This window comes from Eubalaena glacialis, chromosome 7, assembly GCF_028564815.1.
Source record: "Eubalaena glacialis isolate mEubGla1 chromosome 7, mEubGla1.1.hap2.+ XY, whole genome shotgun sequence".
In the NCBI taxonomy this organism is placed as follows: domain Eukaryota; kingdom Metazoa; phylum Chordata; class Mammalia; order Artiodactyla; family Balaenidae; genus Eubalaena; species Eubalaena glacialis.
In genome coordinates, this window is record NC_083722.1 from 73,306,969 (window position 1) to 73,328,440 (window position 21,472).

The 21,472-nt window shown below is 51.3% G+C and overlaps 1 protein-coding gene across 5 annotated transcripts; it reads right to left on the reverse strand.

Annotated features, from left to right (window-relative positions):
• Positions 1 to 17: 17 nt before the first annotated feature.
• Positions 18 to 20,180, reverse strand: SHISA5 (shisa family member 5). Of its 5 annotated transcripts, none has more exons than XR_009701489.1 (7): positions 20,006 to 20,180; positions 16,451 to 16,607; positions 8,027 to 8,110; positions 1,650 to 1,765; positions 1,286 to 1,498; positions 1,074 to 1,204; positions 18 to 373 (listed from the first exon to the last, which is right to left on the reverse strand). XR_009701489.1 is itself a non-coding variant. In XM_061195347.1 (6 exons), exons 1-6 carry the CDS (start codon positions 20,073 to 20,075, stop codon positions 363 to 365), a joined length of 651 nt encoding a protein of 216 aa, XP_061051330.1. In that variant the 5' UTR covers positions 20,076 to 20,180; the 3' UTR covers positions 18 to 362. The 5 variants fall into 5 exon arrangements, 3 of the variants coding, with proteins under 3 accessions (XP_061051330.1, XP_061051329.1, XP_061051331.1); XR_009701490.1 differs by having other exon boundaries at positions 715 to 1,204; XM_061195347.1 differs by lacking the exon at positions 1,074 to 1,204.
• Between the last annotated feature and the right edge of the window lie 1,292 nt (positions 20,181 to 21,472).

The following is a 21,472-nucleotide window of genomic DNA, read 5'->3' on the forward strand; positions in this document are numbered from 1 at the left end:
AGAAAGGAGACAGCAGCTCCAAATAGTTGGATTTATTATAAACAAGGGTGCAGACCCTAGACTCTCCAAAACACATCAAGAGGTACAAAGCTACTATGTGGTGAGACATTAACGGAGGGATAGGGAACACCGAGGTATGTGTCTGGGCCAGAGCAGCCACCAAGGGTCCCCTCCACCTTTGGTCCAGACGACACCTTGGCCCAGGCGTCCCCACTGCCAAGACAAACTGTGGCCTGGGGTACAGGAGCTGGAAAGCCTGTGAGGCTGGCGCTGGGGAAGCAAGGACTATCAGACATCAGAGTTCTCTGCTCTCTGGGGCAATTTTCCTCCAGGACCCAGGGGTTTCAGCCTCACAGCAACTATTACACACATTCTGAAACAGAAAACAGGCAAAATACTTAGCTAAAAGTAAAACAAAAACACTGCAGGGAGGACACCTGAGTGTGTAGGTGGACAGAGGCCACCCTGTCCACTTAAGGTGGCGGCCAGAGCCAACCAGGGCAGCCAGAACCGAGGGTAAACGTGGCCCTCCAGGTGGTCCCAGGAAGGATGCAAGAACACAGCCCAGGCAGACAGCTCTCAGGGAGGGTGGGACTCTGCCTGAGGTGTTTTGATATCAGGAGGCTGCCCACCCTCCACTGGGCATGGCACAGGCTCAGGGAGCTATGGAAAGGGTCGAGACCCACCTGTAGCCAGTTCCCAAGCCTCACCCACCTGCCTGCATCATGGCTCGGGTTCTTCAAAGACAAGCCTGGGGACAAGCCACGGCCTTGAGCAATGGCTAGCCATTCTGCGGAAACTGGAACACGTGTGCATCCTGCCCGCAAAAGTCTGTACTATCCTAGTGTTACAAGCCCCACTTGCTCTCCCTGGGGTGGTCTGGAAAAGAACTGTTCTTTGAATTTTGCTTGAGATTTCAGGAAGCATAATTTCGAGTGAGGAAGGCAACAAAGTGTGGTCCCAGCAACTCTGGCAAGGATTGTTCCCAACCCCTCATTGGCATCACAAGAAGCCTCATGTACAAACAGGACACACACACCACACACGGGGAGAAAAGGACCGTGCCTGCATACCCATTCACACACATGACAGATCAAGTGGCAGCCAGAGATGCAAGGTTGTGCTCAGGGGGCTGCCTTTGGGGGGTCCATGTAGGCTGGATTGTAAGGAGGCTGGCTGGCAGGATAGGGCATGGCTGCACCTCCTGAAAACAGAGAGGACACTGGTTGGCCGTGGGCACGGCTGCAGGGGGTCAGGCACAGTTGGAGTCGGTAGGGGTACTCACCAGCCACTGTCTCATGGTAGGCCGGGGGGCCCATGGGCTGGGCCGGGTAGGGTGGTGGGTACTGCATGGGGTAGGGCGCTGCTGGCATCCCTGGCTGGGGGGGCATGGAGTGGTAGCCCTGGTACATTGGTCCGGGGTAGCTGGGCGGCACACTTGGAGCTTGCGAGTAAGGGGTGTGCACTACTGTGGTGGCCGTGGTGGTAGTCACAACCGCTGAAAAGAGAGTCCCAGTTAGGACCCCCAGGCCTGCCACCCCTCCCTCCAGCTCAGCTCCGTCAGGCCCCTGGTAAACCACGCCCACCACCCGCGGTCGGCACCCTCACACAAGGGGTCACAGTGGGGCAGGTGGGGTGGGGATGCTTACGACGCGGTCGGCGGCACATCTTGTACAAATAGCAGCAGGAGCAGGTGAAGCAGATGATGATGGTGACGACGGAGAGCACAAAGATGGTCAGTCCGACGGCCACAGTCGTTCCAAACCTGCCAAAAAGCCAGTCAAGGCCCAGGGCCTCTCTCCCCTACCCAGGACCAGCAGTCCCCACCACACCCATTCCCAAGGTGCACCCCTCTTGCCGGAGGAGACTCTGGGCAACACAGATAGAGCAACTTCTGGGGTATGTAGCTTGAAACTGTTTCAGCCTCAGGTGTTTCCTCAAGTGTAAAATGGGGTTGACGGAGAGTCCATGTGAGGCCCCTCGCCCAGGGGGGGCCCCCTGGCCACACCCTCAGGAGCATGGGAGAGAGTTCTTCAGGTGCCTCCCCCATACACACATCTTATCTACCCCCACCGAGCCAGCGGCAGATGCCCATTGAGTACACGCCACAAGCCAGGCACTGTGTGGCTTGAACCAAAAACTCAGAGGTGGGCGAGACAGACCAACTCATGGCCTCTGGGAGCCCACAGATCATTAGAGGAGGCAGGTGTTGAAGGGAAAATGACTCAGGAAGCACAGGTAACGAAAACGGGGAGAAGTTCCAGGAAAGGGGAGGCTGGTGTGGCCAGGACAGTGAAGAGAGGCACGCAGCGAGCCCAGGGTAGGGCTGCTGGCCCCTGGAGTGACGGTGAGCTTGCTGGGTGCCAAGCACTGTGCCAGGTGTCCACATACACCCTCGCTCTGACCAGAAGGGCAGGTGGGTAAACTAAGAGCCGGGCGGGGCTGGAGGGGCCCTGCCTTCTGGAAGAGGCCACCTCCCTGCCCACGCAGGCCCCTCAGCAAGGACCAGGACCAAGTGGAGAGCCCGCCCCCTGAGAACGCAGGCCATGGGTGGGAAGTTCACCAAAGCCGACCTTCAAGGGCACAGCCACAGCCCCAAGCTGTCCTCCCCTGTTCCCCGAGGCCAAGCAGTGCTCCAGTAAAAGGCAACTGCACCAAGCACATCAAAACATGGAAGGGGCTTGGTGAGCTTTAGGCATTCGCCTCCCCTGAGGCCTGGGGGAAGGCTGGGCACCCCCCTTTGCCCCGCCTGGGGTGGAGGGTCTTCCATCTCACAGCCCAGATGGGCAGCACAAGCTCAGCAAGGCCCGGCGCACAGCTTTGGGACAGACTAAGGACAGACCCTTCACACTCCAGACTCAAAATACCTGACTGTGTTCGTAAAATAGGAGCCGTTGGCCACTGTGAGGCCCAGAACAAGGCCCCAAGACAGGACCGTCAGGTACCCTTCCTGCCTAACCAGAGGAGCCTGTCACTGCTCCTCACCCACAAACTCCTCCCAGACCCTCCACTGACCCAGGGATGTAGACACGCACACCACGTTCACACGCAATCAATAGCACTCAACTGTAGGGCCACCACCACCGATCTCTAATCTCTCTTTCTCTCTCTTCTGTCTCTGTCTCTGACACACAGTATGGCGCCCAAGCTCACCCCATGTTAGCCTCCACCTTCACTCAGGGGCCTCCTGCACCCCCGGACTTCCCCCTTCCATCATGAGGCCACTCGGTTTCAATCTCCTCCCCTTTCCAGGAAAAGTAAAGCAAATCTCCTCGGCCCTCCCCTACCCCTGACGTCAGAGGCAGGAAGGAGAGATGCGGGGCCTCTTAAAGACACAGTGCGGCTGGCTGGCGGGCGCCCCAGCTGCTCCCAGCAGCTCCCAGCTGCTCTCCAAATTGGGGCCAGGAGTGGGGAGGGAAGTGCTCGGCTGTCTTCCCGGAGCTGCCTCCCCAGCCCTGCCTGCCCAGGCCCAGCTTCTCCACCCCACTGTCCAGGATAGCACTACCACGGGGTCCGAGACATGCCCCACCTAGGGTCCCCAAACCACGCTCCTGCTCCGCCCAGCTCAGCGGGCCAGCCCTGTTCCAGCGGTCCCCTCGATGGGCTCCTTCAGCCATCTAAGCCTACCAGCAGACCCGGGGGCCCGCCGGCCCGTCTCCTCAGCTCCTCCTCTCCCGCCAGCACATGCTTCAAGCCACAAACCTGCCTGAACCTGAACCTACCTCACCAGGAAGATGCAGATGCCTCCCCAAGTCCCCTTGGCCACCCTGTCAGGTCTTATCTTGTCACTCCTGCTCGAAAACCTAGTATGGCTCCTGTAGCTCCTGGGGTCACACAGGAATTTGCTTTATAATTTACTTGTTAAACTTTGTGTGATGTGTGTGTGTATCTGTACTTTTCTCTCTCTCTCTGTGTATATATATATATAAATACATATATAATAGTTGATAATAAAAGGAAAAAAATCTAGGATTTGTCTCATCAGATAGTAACACTTACAATAAGGCAAATGTTAATCTTAATTAAAAGTCTAAGTAAGATAAAACCTGTGTGGCCTGGGACTCCCACCCTCCCTCCTGTGTGCTCCAGCCACATCACCCTCCTTTTCAGCTTTTGAAAGCACCATGCTGTGTCCTACCTCAGGGCCCTTGCACACGCATTTCCTCCCGCCCAACTGCCCAGTCTGCTCTTCTCTTCCTCCCACCCTTCCACAATTAATTCTTGGTCACTTTTCAGACCTCAACTCAAAACATCACTTCCTCAGGGACACCTTCCCTGACCATGCAGATGAGGTCAGGCTCCTCGATAAGTGCTCTTACAAATCAAATTCTTGTCTACCTCAGTTTATAAACACACACTCCTTTGTGTGAGCGTTTGATTAATGTGCATCTTATCTCCAGCCTGTGGATTCATGGATGCACAGACTGCACCAGCTCTGGACCATCACTGTATCTCCAGTGCCTGGCCATACAGGGGGTGCTCAATAAGTATTTAACAAATGAATAAATTCACTCAGGGACCCCATGGGCAGCACCTAGTAGGACAGCAAGGCACATTGCCCTGAGGAACAGCAATATTTGAGGGGTGGTTGCAGAGTGGGGCAGGGGCCTGTGGCCACAACAGGCCACGACACTAATGGAACCACACCTCTGTGAGGAAGGAATGGGGCTTCCCAAGGCTGAGGCTACCTCCCAGATCAAGGAGCCCAAAGGCCAAGTTCAGAAGGCAGAGTTGGCCTAGGCAGGAAGGGACAGAAGGCCAGGGGAACAAGAGCCCAGGCAAGGAGCTTGCAGCGGGGCTGAATGGGACGGTCCCTAGGAGGCCAAAGACTTCCAATGTCCAGACACCGAGAGGGCCGTCTCTGGAACTGGGACACCAGCACTCTCACTGCGACGCTGGCCAGGCAGCACGCAGCCGTGACACAGTGGGTGAGAGAGCTGCAGAAAGAGCGCAGTGAGGGCTGAGAACTGACACAGGTTGGCGATGTCCACACCTCACCTAGTGGACCTCCCTGCCCTCCCCCTGCACCATCACAGCAGAGTCAGCGCAGAGGGTCAGCAGTGACGAGCCTGGAGCCAGTGGTTCCACCACTTGGGTGCTTCAAAACACACCATTCCTGCCTGATCATCCTGTGAGTGAAAGGAGCTAGGAAGGGACAATGAAATCAGGACGCAAAAGAACTATGACAGGGAACCAAGGAAGCTCTGGGGAGGGAACCAGCCACTGACCATCAACAGGGCAGGACAGGAGTCACCTGCCAAAGTGGGGAGTGGGTGGAAGACCCACAGGTAACATGGCCACACCATGGGGAGCATGGAGCCCAGGCCATGACAGGCAGATGTGGTCTCGCATCGCTGTGCTCTGACCTGGTGGCTCGTTCTTGGAGGACCCAAGGAGCCACCCAGAGGAAGAGCGGGGGTAGGGGGGTGAAGTCCAAGAATGAAGGGGGAGGGGTCGGAGGTGGGGAGGGGGGCAGAGCTGGCACAGGCCCCCTCAGCACATAGGGTCCTTCCCCTGTCGAGCGTCCCCCGAGCTTCCAACCAGGGCTGGACCCCACCAAGGAACCAATGCTCCAATGGACAAACAACAGTGCCCTTGGCCAAGGGGGCATCACACGAATGCTCACCCGAGAGGATGTCTCCTTGGGGCCCAGAGGGGCGGCCACCTGGGGGCATCCACAGGAGACGTGTCACTGATGACCCCATCCCTCCACCCTCCCAGCACCTGCTCCTGGAGCCCTAAACCTTTGTAAGGCAGGTGCTGTGCGCCACGCTGGGGCTCTGCTCAGAAGCAGAGGAGAGATGGGGCAGGATGGGGTGGGGGCCCAAGGGGGCTGAGCAGCATCTGCACTCCCAGCAGATGGGCAAGATGGCCTGGTGGGGAGGCAGCAGGGCACTCGCACCTCCACACCTGCAGGAGAGGAGGGGAGATGCTCCTGAGCTGGCCCCAGGAAGCCACTTCTCCTCTGCCTCCTGGGGGACCTTGTTCTGCGGTGTGGAACCCACATTTCTCACACAGTGCTCAATACTCACTCACAAGCCAGGCCACCTTCCACTTTCCTTCCCCCTCTCTGAACCCTCTCCAGCCCCTCCTGCAGCTGATCCCCAAATGTCGCTGACCCCCAACACACTCAATCCCACCCAAATCCGAGCCCTTCACCCGAAACCCACTCCTCCTCTGTCCTGTATCCCCCCATGCAGGGCAGATAGCAGGACACCACACCGCGGCCCCTTCCCTGGCCACCTTCCTAGCAGGCAGCCTCACCTCACCTCACCCCGCCAGCCCAGCCTCTCTCTGGCCTACAACACCTGGACCAGGAAGCCATGGTCCAGGCTCCCCGCCCGCTGCTGACATCCTCCAGGGAGCAGCCAGAGTGGTCTTCATCCTAAAACACCATTCAGACCCCAGCACTGCCCAGAGCCCTCCATGGTGCCTGCCCAGGACGAGGCCCACACTGGCTGGACATCAGACCCCCTGTGGGGCCAACTGAAAGCCCACAGCCTCGGGCCTCAGCAACGGGGGTGCTCCCTGCATGTAGAGGGAGTGGCGCTTCCAGGTCTCAGTCTCTGACCAACACAGGGAACAGGATCAGCGGGCAGAACAGAGGGAGGAGGCCCAGCCACAGGCGCCTAGGAGCAAAGCAGCGCCTCTTCCCCTCCCCCACTCACAGGAGCCCTGCCCCAATTCCTCTGCAGCCAGAGAGACCCACACTCACCCAGGCCCACAGGGCAAGATGGGACAGGACAAGAACCTGGACCCCACTACACAGGCCCAGAGCCCAAAGTCTCTTCCTCCAAAGGGGCAACCAGGCCTAGGTGGACCTTCTCAGAGGGGCTTCTAGACCCACCGAGGTAGGGGGCAGACGGCACGTGGAACAGACTCCGCCAGGAAAACACACAAGCAGCTGCACGCCCGTTCCATCCACACGAAATGTGCATCACAACACCCGTCACGGTGGCCACAAGACAGGGCAGAAACCTGGCCAAGGGGACTGAGTTTGGGCGATTGGGGTATTCCCCGGCCCCCTGAAGGGAAGGCCCTGACAATAACCATGACCCACAAACCCTCACACAGACTGTGCATCATCAGTTATTCTAGCATCTTTACCACACAATAATCACCCCATCACTATGCACCCTGTACCACCATTGCCCCCATCACTTTCACCACTGCCACCATTACCCCAACACCAATACCCACCACCAGCATCCCTATCACATCTCCCTGCCACTGTCCCCCATCACCACCATCACCTCCTACCATCATACACCTGCCTGTCACTCCATTACATAGCCCCACCATAGCCCCCATTACCATCAGCCTCTACACCATCAACACGCACTACTCCCCCATTACCACACACCCACCATCATCTACCATCACCCTATCCCGGACCAGGAAGCCAGATATGATAGGGATGCTGGTGGTGGGTATTGGTGTTGGGGTAATGGTGGCAGTGGTGACAGTGATACGGGCAATGGTGGTGCGGGGTGCAGAGTGATAGGGTGATTATTATGGGGTAAAGATGCCGGGATAACTGATGATGCACCGTCTCTGTGTCAGGGTTTGTGGGTCGTGGTTATTGTCAGGGCCTCTCCCCACCACCACTGCACCCAGCACCACCACTGTACCATCACCACACACTCAGCATTGTAGCCCCCATCATCTCATCCCTGCCACCACTGCCGCATCACTATCGCCTTTTGCCACTATCATCCCCATCACTGTCACCCCCTCCCCATCACCTACACCCATAGGACACCTGTGCCCACACCATCACCTAGGTCAATATGAACGCCCACACCTGGCCTTTCCATCGTGAACCCCCAACCACAGTCTCCCCAATCCCTGGCACAATGATGAAGACACCCAACACAAGGATCAAAGGTCCTAGAAGTCAGATATGGTGACAGCTTCTCTGGGGCCCTAGCCCAAGGACTCTGTGCCATCCCAGTCCCCACAGCCCTCCTGAGCCCCCTTGTCACATCTTCCAGGAAGATGTACCCAGCCTGCAGGTTTTATTTACCTGGACATGGGGTCGCTGTCCAGGCTAGAGCGGAACTTCAGTGTCGAGCCCAGCTGTTCCGGTGGCTCCACATTGGCGGGGACGCTGCAAAGAGGAAACCTCACAGTTAACACGCCTGCGCCCCACCCAGCACACCAAGAACGAACAAACACTACCTTAGCACACACACAGAACATGCACGAAAGCCAACCCCATACTGGGCCAGAGAGGTAGCCCTGGGGGCCTCTGGAGGACAGATATCACACACACCAAGATCTCAGGCTACAAAGCCACACATCCTTCTAAAGTGCACATGGGACGTTCTCTAGGACAGACCACATGTGAGGCCACAAAACCAGTCTCAAGAGATTTGAAAAGACAGCTATCATACAAAGTATCTTCAACCACAATGGGATGAAGTTATAAATCAGTAACAAAAGACACACGCCACAAAGTTAAAGAAAAAATCCTAAAAAAAAAACCCCTCATACCTTGGGAAACTAACATATTACAGCAACAACAACAAAAGAACTGTGGCTTAAATAAGAAATCATAGAGGAAATTAAGAAATCTGTAAAACTGAATGATAAAAATACCATTGGTCAAAATTTGTGGAACACAGCTAAAGAGTTCTTAGAGGGAAATTACAGCTTTAACACTGAGATGGTAGTAAACTGAAGAAGATGGGGAAAACGTAATAGAACAAACCCCCCAAATAAGGAAGGAATTAATAAAGATAAGTGCAAAAATAAAAGAGAATAGCAGCCGTGGAAAATAATAGAGAAGATTAACAGAACCAAAGCTGGTGGACCTCTGGCAAGACTAATCAAGAAAAGGAGAAAAGACGCAAAAAGATAAAAATACAGAATGAAAACGGGTAAACTATAGACACAACAGAGATTTTAAAAATAATAACTGTCTGGGAATTCCCTGGTGGTCCAGTGATTAGGACTTGGCGCTCTCACTGCTGAGGCCTGGGTCCAATCCCTGGTCAGGGAACTAAGATCCCACAAGCCTCATGGTGCGGCCCCGCTCCCCAAAATAACAATAACTGTTTGAATTGAACGAACCACCTGTGAAAAGGCATTTTTGAAACAAGTGGAGGCAACTGAAGATAGACTAGTACAGAAAGCTATTAATGAGCTGCTGTTAATTGTGCCAAGTGTGTTCCTGATATATGATTATATTTCTTTTTAAAGGACTCACTTGTGCAGATAACAACTAACATTTAAGGAGAAATTTTTATGCCTAAGATGGGTTTTAAAATAATCCAGAAAACAAAAGTAGTGGGAGGTATATGGAACGCTAATGTCAGAGTATTGATAACTATGGGAGCAGGTGATGGGTATATGGATTTATTATTCTCTCTGCTTTTGTATGTATTTGAAAATTCTCAAAATAAATTCTCAAAATATTAACAAAATAAAATTCAAGAAACAAACAAACAAAACAAAACAAAAAAAATGCAAGAGCATTAGGAACAACTATACCATACTAAATTTGAAGGACAAATAAAGCTGAGAAGAAAATATTTTTTAAAAATTCAGTGTGCGTGCTTTGGCGAGCAATAACAAGAGTAAAGCACACCAAGCTGGGATGCAGGGAGGGCGGGGGGAGTGTGTGGCTGGGAAGAGACTTCCATGGAGGTGGGCCTGGCATCTGAAGCCCCTTTTCTCCTGGGGGCATTAGCCTATTTCAGAGGGGCAGCTGAGAGCAGCATTTCTGAAAGCCTCAGGTGGTAGAAATTATATCCAGAGGCCAGCAGGTGGGCAAGCCCTGATGATTCCCACTTACTTGGGCTGGGTCCTGAAAAGCAAGGAGAAACTCAGCAAGAGTTTCTCAGCTCAGCTCTGCAATTAGGCCAAGGTGACCTTAGAGTGCTCAAGTCCCTGGCAAAAGCAATATCAATCCTCCCTGGAGAAAGTCCTAAGGTCCAAATGTCTACAATCAATTTTGCAAATGCAATGTTTGGCACACAACTGAAGATTTTCAGGAACACTAGGACACTAGACAACATGACTAGAAAACAATAGAAACAACTGACAATAGAAATATCCACAGGGGTTTCAAATATTGAAGTTATCACACCCTGACATTAAAACAAAACATACTTTAAGATAACTAATAAGAACCTGCTTTATAAAAATAAAATTAAGGGGCTTCCCTGGTGGCGCAGTGGTTGAGAGTCTGCCTGCCAATGCAGGGGACACGGGTTCGAGCCCTGGTCTGGGAGGATCCCACATGCCGCAGAGCAACTGGGCCCGTGAGCCACAACTACTGAGCCTGCGCATCTAGAGCCTGTGCTCCGCAACAAGAGAGGCCGCGATAGTGAGAGGCCCGCGCACCGCGATGAAGAGTGGCCCCCGCTCGCCGCAACTAGAGAAAGCCCTCGCACAGAAACGAAGACCCAACACAGCCAAAAATAAATAAATTTATTTTTTTTAAAAAATTAAATTAAATTAAATTAAATTAAAAAAGAAATACTTTGGGACTTCCCTGGTGGCACAGTGGATAAGACTCCGCGCTCCCAATGCAGGGGGCCCAGGTTCAATCCCTCATCAGGGAACTAGATCCCACATGCATACTACAACTAAGAGTTCACATGCCACAACTAAGGAGCCCACGTGCCGCAACTAAGAAGCCCACCTGCCACAACTAAGGAGCCCACCTGCTGCAACTAAGGAGCCGGCGAGCTGCAACTAAGTAGCTCACCTGCCACAACTAAGACCCGGTGCAACCAAATAAGTAAATGAATATTAAAAAACAAAACAGGGCTTCCCTGGTGGCTCAGTGGTTAAGAATCCGCCTGCCAAAGCAGGGGACAAGGGTTCGAGCCCTGGTCCGGGAAGATCCCACATGCCACGGAGCAACTACGCCCGTGTGCCACAACTACTGAGCCTGTGCTCTAGAGCCCGCGAGCCACAACTACTGAAGCCCATGTGCCACAACTACGGAAGCCCGCGCTCCTAGAGTCTGTGCTCCGCAACAAGAGAAGCCACCGCAATGAGAAGCCCACACACCGCAACAAAGAGTAGCCCCTGCTCGCCGCAACTAGAGAAAGCCCGCACGCAGCAACGAAGACCCAACATAGCCAAAAATAAAAATAAAATTTAAAACAAAAAAAAAAAACACAAAACACAAAACAAAACAAAACATACTTTGTTCAAGGAGATGAAAGGAAAAAAATCAAGCAGTTTAGGAGAACTTGAAATATAAAAAAGAAACAAATAAAAATTCTAGAACTAAAAAATTACACAAAAAGATAATAATTTATTAGACACAGCACAAGATATAATTAATCAACTGGAGGCTGGCCCAAACAAATATACGTACACTAAAGCCTGGAGACACAAAAAGATGGTAAATGTAAATACAAAAGAGGAGTAGGTGAAATATAGAATACAGTTTACAGATGTCTTACATATGTGTAATTAGAGTCCCAGAGGGAGAAGTGTGAGAATGGGGCAGAAGCAATATTTAAAAAGATGATGGCTGGAGTTACTCAGTTTTCCTGGATATCTCCCATAAATGCAGGAGCTATGCATGCTATTAAATTGTCTGTTTTTCTCCTAGCAAAAACAAAAACAAAAAAAACAAGCCAACAATTCCAGAAGTACTGTGAACCCCAAGCAGCAAAAATTCAAAGAAAACCACACTTAGGCACATCATAGTAAAACTGCTGAAAACCAAATGCAAAGAGGAAAAACTTAAAAATTAGTCAGAGAAAAGATATGTTGCTTGCAAAGGAGCAATAATAAAGCCATCAGCTGATTTCTCAACAGAAACAACAGACATCAGGAGTTAATGGAATGAGGGAACTTCCCTTGTGGTCCAGTGGCTAAGACTCCGCCTTCCCAATGCAGGGTGCCCAGGTTTGATCCCTGGTCAGGGAACTACATCCCATATGCCACAACTAAAAGATCCCACACACCACAACGAAGACGCGACGCAGCCAAATAAATAAATAAATATTAAAAAAAAAAAGAAGACAATGGAATGAAAGCTTCAAAGTGCTGAACTTTGGTACTTCCCTGGTGGTGCAGTGGTTAAGAATCCGCCTGCCAACACAGGGGACACGGGTTTGAGCCCTGGTCCGGGAAGATCCCACATGCCGCAGAGCAACTAAGCCTGTGTGCCACAACTACTGAGCCTGCGCTCTAGAGCTCACGAGCCACAACTACTGAGCCTGCACGCCTAGAGCCCATGCTCCACAACAAGAGAAGCCACCGTAATGAGAAGCCCACGGACCGCAATGAAGAGTAGCCCCCGCTCACCACAACTAGAGAAAGCCTGCGCACAGCAACGAAGACCCAACGCCGCCAAAAATAAATAAATAAATTTATAAAAAACAAATAAATAAATTGATCTTTAAAAAAAAAAGTGCTGAACTTTGATAACTTCAAAGGGCTGAAAGTTAATAACTGCCAACCTAGAAATCTATAACGAGGAAAAATATCCTTTAAGAAAGAATGTAGGACTTCTCTGGTGACGCAGTGATTAAGAATCTGCCCGCCAGGGTTTCCTTGGTGGCGCAGTGGTTAAGAATCCGCCTGCCAATGCAGGGGACACGGGTTCGAGCCCTGGTCCGGGAAGATCCCACATGCTGCGGAGCAACTAAGCCTGGGCACCATAACTACTGAGCCTGAGCTTTAGAGCCCGCGAGCCACAACTACTGAAGCTTGTATGCCTAGAGCCTGTGCTCCGCAGCAAGAGAAGCCACCGCAATGAGAAGCCTGCGCACCGCAATGAAGAGTAGCCCTGGCTCGCCGCAACTAGAGAAAGCCCGAGCGCAGCAACGAAGACCCAACACAGCCAAAAATAAATAAATTAATTAATTTTTAAAAAATCACTTAGACAATATTGAAGAATATCAAAGCTTATTATAAAGACACAGTAATTGAGTCTGCTTTAGCCCCGGGATAGACAAATAGACCAATGTAACATAATACAGAGCCTAGAGACAGCCACGCATATGTGGACACTCAATCTGTAACAAACTTGACACTGTACAGTGATAGAAAAAAAGGATAGTTTTCTCAATAAGTGGTGCTGGGTCAATTGAATACCCACATTAAAAAATGAAATTTGATCTCTACTTACATGCACTACTACTACTATGCATACTTAAAAGAAATCCATATACATGTGCACCAAAAGATATGTACAAGGATGCTCAAAGCAGCATTATTTGTTATAGCGAAAGAAAGGAAGGAAGGAAGGAAGGAAGGAAGGGAGGGAGGAAGGGAGGGAGGGAGGGAAGGAAGAAACAATCCAGATGTCCAACAACACTAAAATGGATCAACTGTGGTATAAAACTTAACATACACCAATGGAAATGAACAGACAACACAACATGGATGAAACTCACATGTTGAGAGAAAGAAACCAGATAGGAAATAGATGTATGATGTCATGTGTATGTCTCTGTGTGTGTGTGTGTTTAACAGGTATAGCAGTTTAATGGTTACCTTTTGGGATAACAGAGGGAATAATGATTGGTAAGTAACATGAGGGGGCTTCTGGGATGCCATGATGTGCTAATTCTTGCCCTGGATAGGTGGTGGTTATGTGGGTGTGGATGTGTTTACTCTGCAGTAATTCACTGAACTGTACACTTTATATTTGTGTATTTTTATGTATGTATGATATATACTGCCCCCAACCCCAATAAAAAAGCTAAACTATAGAACTTAGGGATGCATGTTTGGGTATTACAGCTCTAAAGAAAAGCAAGGCTATATAAAAGTTAGAATTATCACTATCTTAGTGGGATGAGAGGAGAGACAGTGATTGGGAGTAAGCTCAACAGGACTTCTGATGTCTTGACCTGTATAGTGGTTATGCAGATATTTGCTTTGTGATAAATCACTGAGTTGTACATTTATTTTAATGCAGTTTTCTGTATGTAAATTATATGTTACAACATAACAGAATAAAAAACAATCTCAAGGAATGAGTTTAACAGCAGATTAGACACTTGAAGAATTGAATGAACTGAAAGGTTAGAAGACATTATCCAGAATGCAGCACAGAGATGAAAATATGGAAGAGAGACTAGGAGATGTGGACACTGGAGGAGAAGATGCAGCATGTATAAATGGAGTCCCAGAAGGAAAGGAGAAGGAGGAAGGGCAATACTTAAAGAATAGCAGAGTATTTTCTAGAACTGATGAAAGACACTAAACCACAGATTTAAGAAGCTCAAACATAACATCATAAATTTAAAAAAATCTATACCTAGATACATCATAGTGTAACTGAGGAATACCAAAGACAAGAAAAGAAAAATCTTAAAAAGCTGTCATAAGGAAAAAAAAAAGATTTCTTTTAAATGATGGACAACTGACTATTGAGCTGATGTCTCAACAGAGATAATGGAAGTCAGAGAAAATAACCATCAACTTAAGTCCTGCTCAGATAAAATATTCTTTAAGAATGAAATCAATATAATCTACCATATTAACAGAATAAAAATAGAAAAATCATCTAATTATCTCTAAAGATGCAGGAAAAATATTTGACAAAATTCAAGATCCCTTCATGATTAAAACTCCAAGCAAACTAGGAACAGAAGGAAACTTCCTCAACCCAATAAAGGGCACCTATGAAAAAGCTACAGCTAACATCATACCTAATAGTGAATGCTTTCTCCCTAAAATTGAGAACAAGACAGGGATGTCTGTTCTCACCATTTCTATTCATTATTGTACTAGAGGTTCTGGCCAGTGTGATGAGACAAGAAAAAATAAAAGTATACAGATTGAAAAAGAAGTAAACATGGGACTTCCCTGGTGGTGCAGTGGTTAAGAATCTGCCTGCCAATGCAGGGGACACGGGTTCAAGCCCTGGTCCAGGAAGATCCTACATGCCGCAGAGGAACTAAGCCCGTGGGCCACAACTACTGAGCCTGCGGTCTAGAGCCCACAAGCCACAACTACTGAGCCCACATGCCACAACTACTGAAGCCCACGCGCCTAGAGCCCATGCTCCACAACAAGAGAAGCCACCACAATGAGAAGCCCGCGCACCTCAATGAAGAGCAGCCCCCACTCGCCGCAACTAAAGAAAGCTCGCACGCAGCAACAAAGACCCAATGCAGCCAATAAATAAATAAATAAAAGAAAAAGAGTAAACAGTAGAAAAAAAAAATGGAATGAAAACAAACCAAAACAATACAGTAAGTGAAAAAGAAATATAGAACGAGACAAATATAAAGCACAAAACAAGATAGCAAATATTGAATATAATCCCAGAAATACCAATAATTACATTAAACTTAAATGGAATAAATCCTCCTGTTTTTTAAAGCTACCAGAATAAATTTTTTTTAAAAAAGAAAGAAAGAAGACACTTATAAAACGTAAAGACAGCAAAAGGGTAGCAGTAAAACGGTAGAATATGATCCATCAGGTATGCAGCCTGGTGTTGCCATTCCCCAGAGAACTTTGCAACTCCTTAGTCAGTAACTACATGCATCTCTCTGACCTGGCAATTCACTCCACCGTACTTGGCAAGAAATTCTCACATGGCTCTGTAAAGGAGGAAATATATGAGGATGCCCACCGCAGTTATCTATGATAGCAAGTTTTGGACTCACACCACAAAGAATGACATGGCAGTGATGGGCACAGGCCAGATGTACACACAGCAATGTGGATGGGTCTTACAAACACTGCACTGACTGCAAAAAGTAAGAGGGTTCACTGTGCCCACAGAATATAAACTTTGCAACACAAATAATCGAAAGAATACAACAGACTGACTGGTTGCCTACAGAATAAGAGGGGAATGGAATGGTCATGGGAGATTAAAATAAGACAGTGTAAGATGGTGGAGGGCTGGTCTCGCCCAGACCAGTGATGGTCACCTGCCATGAGCTGAGCAGTATGACTACCTCAACCCTCTATACCTGTGGCCAAACACAAACGAAACACACAATGTGGCAAAGGGAGACACACACAGGGTCCTAGAACCTTGGTTCCAGCCTATGAAACAGTTTAAACCCAAGATGCAGTGTAAATCCACGGGCCATGGCAAGAGGACACAGGCATGGCCCACAGTGGGCTACATGCCCATGCACTATGCCCTCCAGGGTCAACAAGATGATACCTGCACAAATCACATACAACCCCCCACCAGGTGCACACACACACTGCGGGGTACACTCACGCCAAGGCGTCCACCCCGAGGACACGTTGGTACAAGTACACACCCAGGAGTGAGCCACAGGGCCCGCTGAGGCCACCAACCCCTGAGAAACCTGCTCAGCCCTCGAGAGTGGGGGAGAGAGGAACAAGGGACTACCTGAGCAGGGTCTGGGGAGTCCAGCCCAGGACAAGGACTCCCCAGTCCCCCACCCTCAGTGATCTGCCACCATCTCGAGAGGGCTGAGAGGAAAGAGGGGCAGGCTCAGGCCGCCTACCTTGTGACCTCCGATGCACCCACCTGGCCTCCGGAACACCACACTCTTCCCCATTCCACACAAATTTCTTCAGCACATCAGAGCAGCAGTACTGGTCATGACAGGTGCCACAGCAGAAATCAGGACAGAACTTGGGGAAGAGGTTGCGTCCAGGGGAAACCATACACACCTCACTGTGGGCTGGAACAGAGAAACACACCGTTCATCTGTGGCCACGGGGCCAGGCCTCAGCCCTGTCCCAGCCAATACAGCCCCTTCCCCAGCAAGGCCAGCAGGCCCCAGCATGCCAGGCCATGTCTGAGCCATCCCACTCATTGGACACCTCTGGCCACTGCCCCAACCAGCCTTGCCCTCTCCCCTGGGCCACAGCAGAGGTGCCAACCTGGGCTCCCTCCCTCTCCAACCAGCCCACTTGCCCTCCAGATGGGACAGTGAACTTTCTACGTATGAGTCTGACTGGGCCACTCCCCACTCTCAGGCCATGGGATCAAGCCCAGAGTCCACAAAGCAGGGTCCAGACTACAAAGGACCTTGAAGATCACCCCCATACTCTGCCCGTATTCTACCTGTTTCCCATCCTCCACCTTCAAATCTACCTACCCATCAAGGCCTTACTCCAGGCCCCCTCCTAAAGAAGCCACCCAAGCCCAGCAGTCCCAGCTGCTGGGGACCAGGCACTGGACTGACCCGTTCTTTTTTTTTTTTGGCCACACTGCGCGGCATGTGGCATCCTAGCTCCCCCCTGCATTGGAAGCGCGAAGTGGACTGACCCGTTCTTTTTTTTTTTTTAATATTTTTTCATTAATTTATTTTATTTACTATTTTTTATTTTTGGTTGCATTGGGTCTTTGTTGCTGTGCACGGGTTTTCTCTAGTTTCAGTGAGTGGGGGCTACTCTTCGTTGTGATGTGTGGGCTTACTGTGGTGCCTTCTCTTGTTGTGGAGCACAGGCTCCAGGAGCACGGGCTTCAGTAGTTGTGGCGCACGGGCTTAGCTGCTCCGCGGCATGTGGGATCTTCCCGGACCAGGGCTCAAGCCCGTGTCCCCTGCATTGGCAGGTGGGCTCTTAACCACTGCGCCACCAGGGGAGCCCAGACTGACCTATTCTTAATCCTCACTCCCCGTCCCTACAGCTCAGCTGCAGCAGCCTCAGCCCCTGCTGGACACTATGACTTCAGGGGCTGCCCCTCACAGATTATAGCTTTACAGCAGGCTGCCTCCTGACCAATTCACCATTGGCCACAGTCACTCCCACCACAGAAGTGTCCATGCGGTACTTAGCCCTGGGCTGGGCCTGCAGTAGGCACCTAGGAAATGTTTGTGCCCTCAGAGGCCAGGGCTCTGAGGCAATGGCACCATGTGGAGCCCCAGAACCATCACAAGGCTCTTAGCCAGAGGTGGGATCTAAGTATACCTGGCTGACAAGTGTGGAAAATGACCACAAAGTTTGCAGACTTCCAGGAAGATGTTACAGCCAAATGTTCCCACGCATCTTTTGGCTACATTAGCACAGATCTAGTGCCCACCAGCAGGACAGAATGGTCCTGGATTCTGCCTGGACAGACACCAGATGGAACACCCAGTCCAGCAAGGCCCAGATGACTATGGTAGGCTGGGGATAGTCCTGATAAACCCTGAGGTAGAAAGTCCTGGCACAGCACTGGGACTCTAAAGACCCAGCCTGGTCACGCCACCAGGGCAGTGGGCAGTGTCTAGAGACCCAGCCTGGTTGGTATACTGAAAGGGAAAATTTGTCACCCCTAAATATTCCTCTTTGGGGACTTCCCTGGCAGTCCACTGTTAAGACTTCGCCTTCCAATGCAGGGGGTGTGGGTTCGATCCCTGATCGGGGAGCTAAGATCCTACAGGCCTCGTGGCCAAAAAAACAAAACATAAAACAGAAGCAATATTGTAACAAATTCAATAAAGACTTTAAAATTGGTCCACATCCAAATAAATAAATAAATAAATATTCCTCTTTGGCCTAAGGATTATTTTAAGCAGATTATTTTTAAGAAACTGCAGACATAGGAGAAGCTCTGAAAACTAAGAAGTTACCCTTTCGTAATAGACATTTGTAAGTATAAAGGAAATCTCCATTTGTAAGGGTATCTCCCTCGCTGTACTAGGAAGAGGGGGGATGACCTTATCTCTAGAATCAATGCTGAAGGCATAGATTTAAATCTGCATAACAACCTTATCCTTGTTTACTGGGCTTTTCCTGGTAACTTCCCATAACTGACCCCCAGTATCCTCTTTTGCCTTTAGTTCAAGATGGTATTTAAGGTGAGGGCTTCCACCGTTTGGGGGAGTTACTCAGTTTTCCTGTGTCTCTCTCATGTATACAGGAGGTATGCATGTTGTTAAACTTTTGTTTTTCTCCTGTTAATCTGTCTTACATCAATTTAATTATTAGACCAGTCAAAGAACCTAGATGGCAAGAAGGGAAAATTTTTCCTCCCCCACAGTATCATGCACCCTGGGGCCATTGGCAGAGCAAGGTCCAAAGACAGAGGCACTGACTGACCTCCTTGAGAAGGGACAACTAGGAACGGGGTGGTTAGTGGGGGAGATGCTTTATTCCTGGCAGCTCCAGGCAGAACCCTGCTCTGGGCAAAGCTGCAGGGCAGAGGATGGGACCACCAACAGGCCCAACGTAGCCAGCTGTCCACCTGCCAGCAGGTACGCTCAGCATAGCCCATGCTACTGGGAGGCTCAGGCAACCTACCTCCAGCAGGGCCATTACAGCCTTTACAGCCACAGCCCAGCCCAAGCGTCTAAGCTGGGCCTGAAGACACACACAGGTGAGTCTGTTTGAGCCAAAAGCCCATGACACAAATGTTCTTCTGATGCCCAGACGCTCTGAACCAGGCTGTCCAGACCTCACTGGACCAGAGAACAGGGCTCTACCTTCTCACTTTCCCAGGTCATCCAGATTCGTCCCAGTCCCAAGGAAATAAAGTCCTTCCCTTGGAGGAAACCACCCACCCCAGAAGCATTTTTGGCTTCCTATGGAGGCGGGTGGGGGCAGTACACTCTTCCAATCCCTACCCCTGAAAGGCCCCCAGCCTGGCTTCCGCCGTCTGTGATTCATCCGTCTACAATCAACACACACAGTTACTGTGTCTCCTCCAACCCTGGGGGCCAGCTTCAGCAGTCTCCAGGAATACCAGGGCCATGGAGGCAGAGTGTGGAGGCTCCCAGCCAATAAACAGAGGCTGAGGGAAGGCCTCTGATGGAGGGGCCAGGCCTCCCTGCTGCCACCATGCCCCGCTAAGGCCAGGCAGGGAATCCTACCCACCCCCTCGGAACAGTAGAGGACAGACACCTCCCCCCCCCATTCTACGACAGAACAATGATGGCAGCTGCCTGGGGTCTGGGCAGTGTCAGTGCAGACGGGAGGGAGGCTGGAGTGGAGGAGAGACCAGTCGTGGGGTCCGCTAACTGTCTCGGAGTTATTAGGGCTCGTTTGGGGTCACTGCGGGGACGGCGCTGCCCGGGCTCCTACCAGGGACGGCGCGGACGTGGCCACCCCCCATGCCTGCCCGGGATAAACTCCCCCACCCGCCAAGACTCACCACCCGGAGGCGCTGGTAGCAGCAACAGCAACAGCAGCAGGATCCGAGGCGCTGGGGCCGGCGCGGCCATGGCTGGGCGGGTGGGCGGACGGGCGGACGGACTGACGGTCGTAGCGCGGCCGCAGCCTCAGCGACCCGCGCGGCCACCCTCTTCCTCGCCTCGCCCCGCCCCGGCCCGCCCCGGCACGGCCCGGCCCGGCCCGGCCGTTCCGGGAACCCCGCCCGGGAGGGAGAGGAGGGGAGGAGGAGGGCGAGGGAGGGAGGGGAAGTGGACGCCCCTCCCAGCCTCGGGGCTAGGCACGGTCCGGTGTGGGCCCCTCGGGACCGGCTCTCAGACCCAGGTGACCACCGAAGCTGCCTTCGGTTCTTGGGGCCCTGTCCGCCCCCAACCCCAGTCCCCACCCTGGGGCCCGGAGGGGGTCTCCGAGGGGATCTGCTTCCTAGCACTTGAGTGCCTGTTGGGTCCTGCTGGCAGGCCGGACACAGCCCCTCCCCGCTCCTGGGGTTCCTCACTTGCCCCGGGCATCCTCACTCCCCGGGAGGTACCTGAGGACCAAGTGGGGTGGCTCGGGGACAGCGCCCAGAGCAGACCTCCACACACAGTAGGACCCTAACAGACGCTGGTTCCCTTCTGAATGCCTAGTTCGGAGGCTTCTGGGAACCCCATCTCTGAGGACACTCTATCACCCTGCCTCCTGCTGTGACACCCCTACCCCCGTGGTTACTCTACCCTGAGTCCAGGCAGGCTCACCCCTGCCTCAGAGCAAGCCTGGCTCCCATGGCCTGGTCTGAGGGAAAGGAACTGGCAGTTCCCAGACACACATTATACCATCACCTGCCTCAGGATTGAGCCAGCAGAATTGGGCCATCCTTGTCTGCTGCCAGAGCAGGGCTCTCACAAGGCACCCTGAGAAGTGGCCACGGCTAACAGGCCTCCACTGCCCCCTCACTGTGGGTCAGGGCATAAGGGAGCAGGACCCTATGGGGACTTCCCCGGATAGATCCCCTCCCCCATATCCTCTGCTGTAGCTCCTCTCAGAAGTACCTAATCAGAAGTATCTGATGCACATTTCCTGAGTTGTTTTATAGATGCTAAAACTACCACCAAATGGAAGAAATTAACTACTTGATGATCATGAGCACCTAGCCCCAGGATTGATAATGTTAACACCTGTGACATGGCCCTGTTACTTCACCATCAAACAATCAGAGAATTGTGCACATGCTGATCACATACCCTGTGACTCCCCTCCTTCACCTGGCCTTTAAAAACACTTTGTCGAAACCCATGGGGAGTTGGGGTGTTTTTTTAAAACAGTTTTTTTTTAAATTATTTATTTATTTATTTTTGGCTGCATTGTGTCTTAGTTGTGGCACGCAGGCTTCTCTCTAGTTGTGGCGTGGGCTCAGTAGTTGTGGTGCATGGGCTTAATTGCTCTGTGGCATGTGGGATCTTAGTTCCCCAAT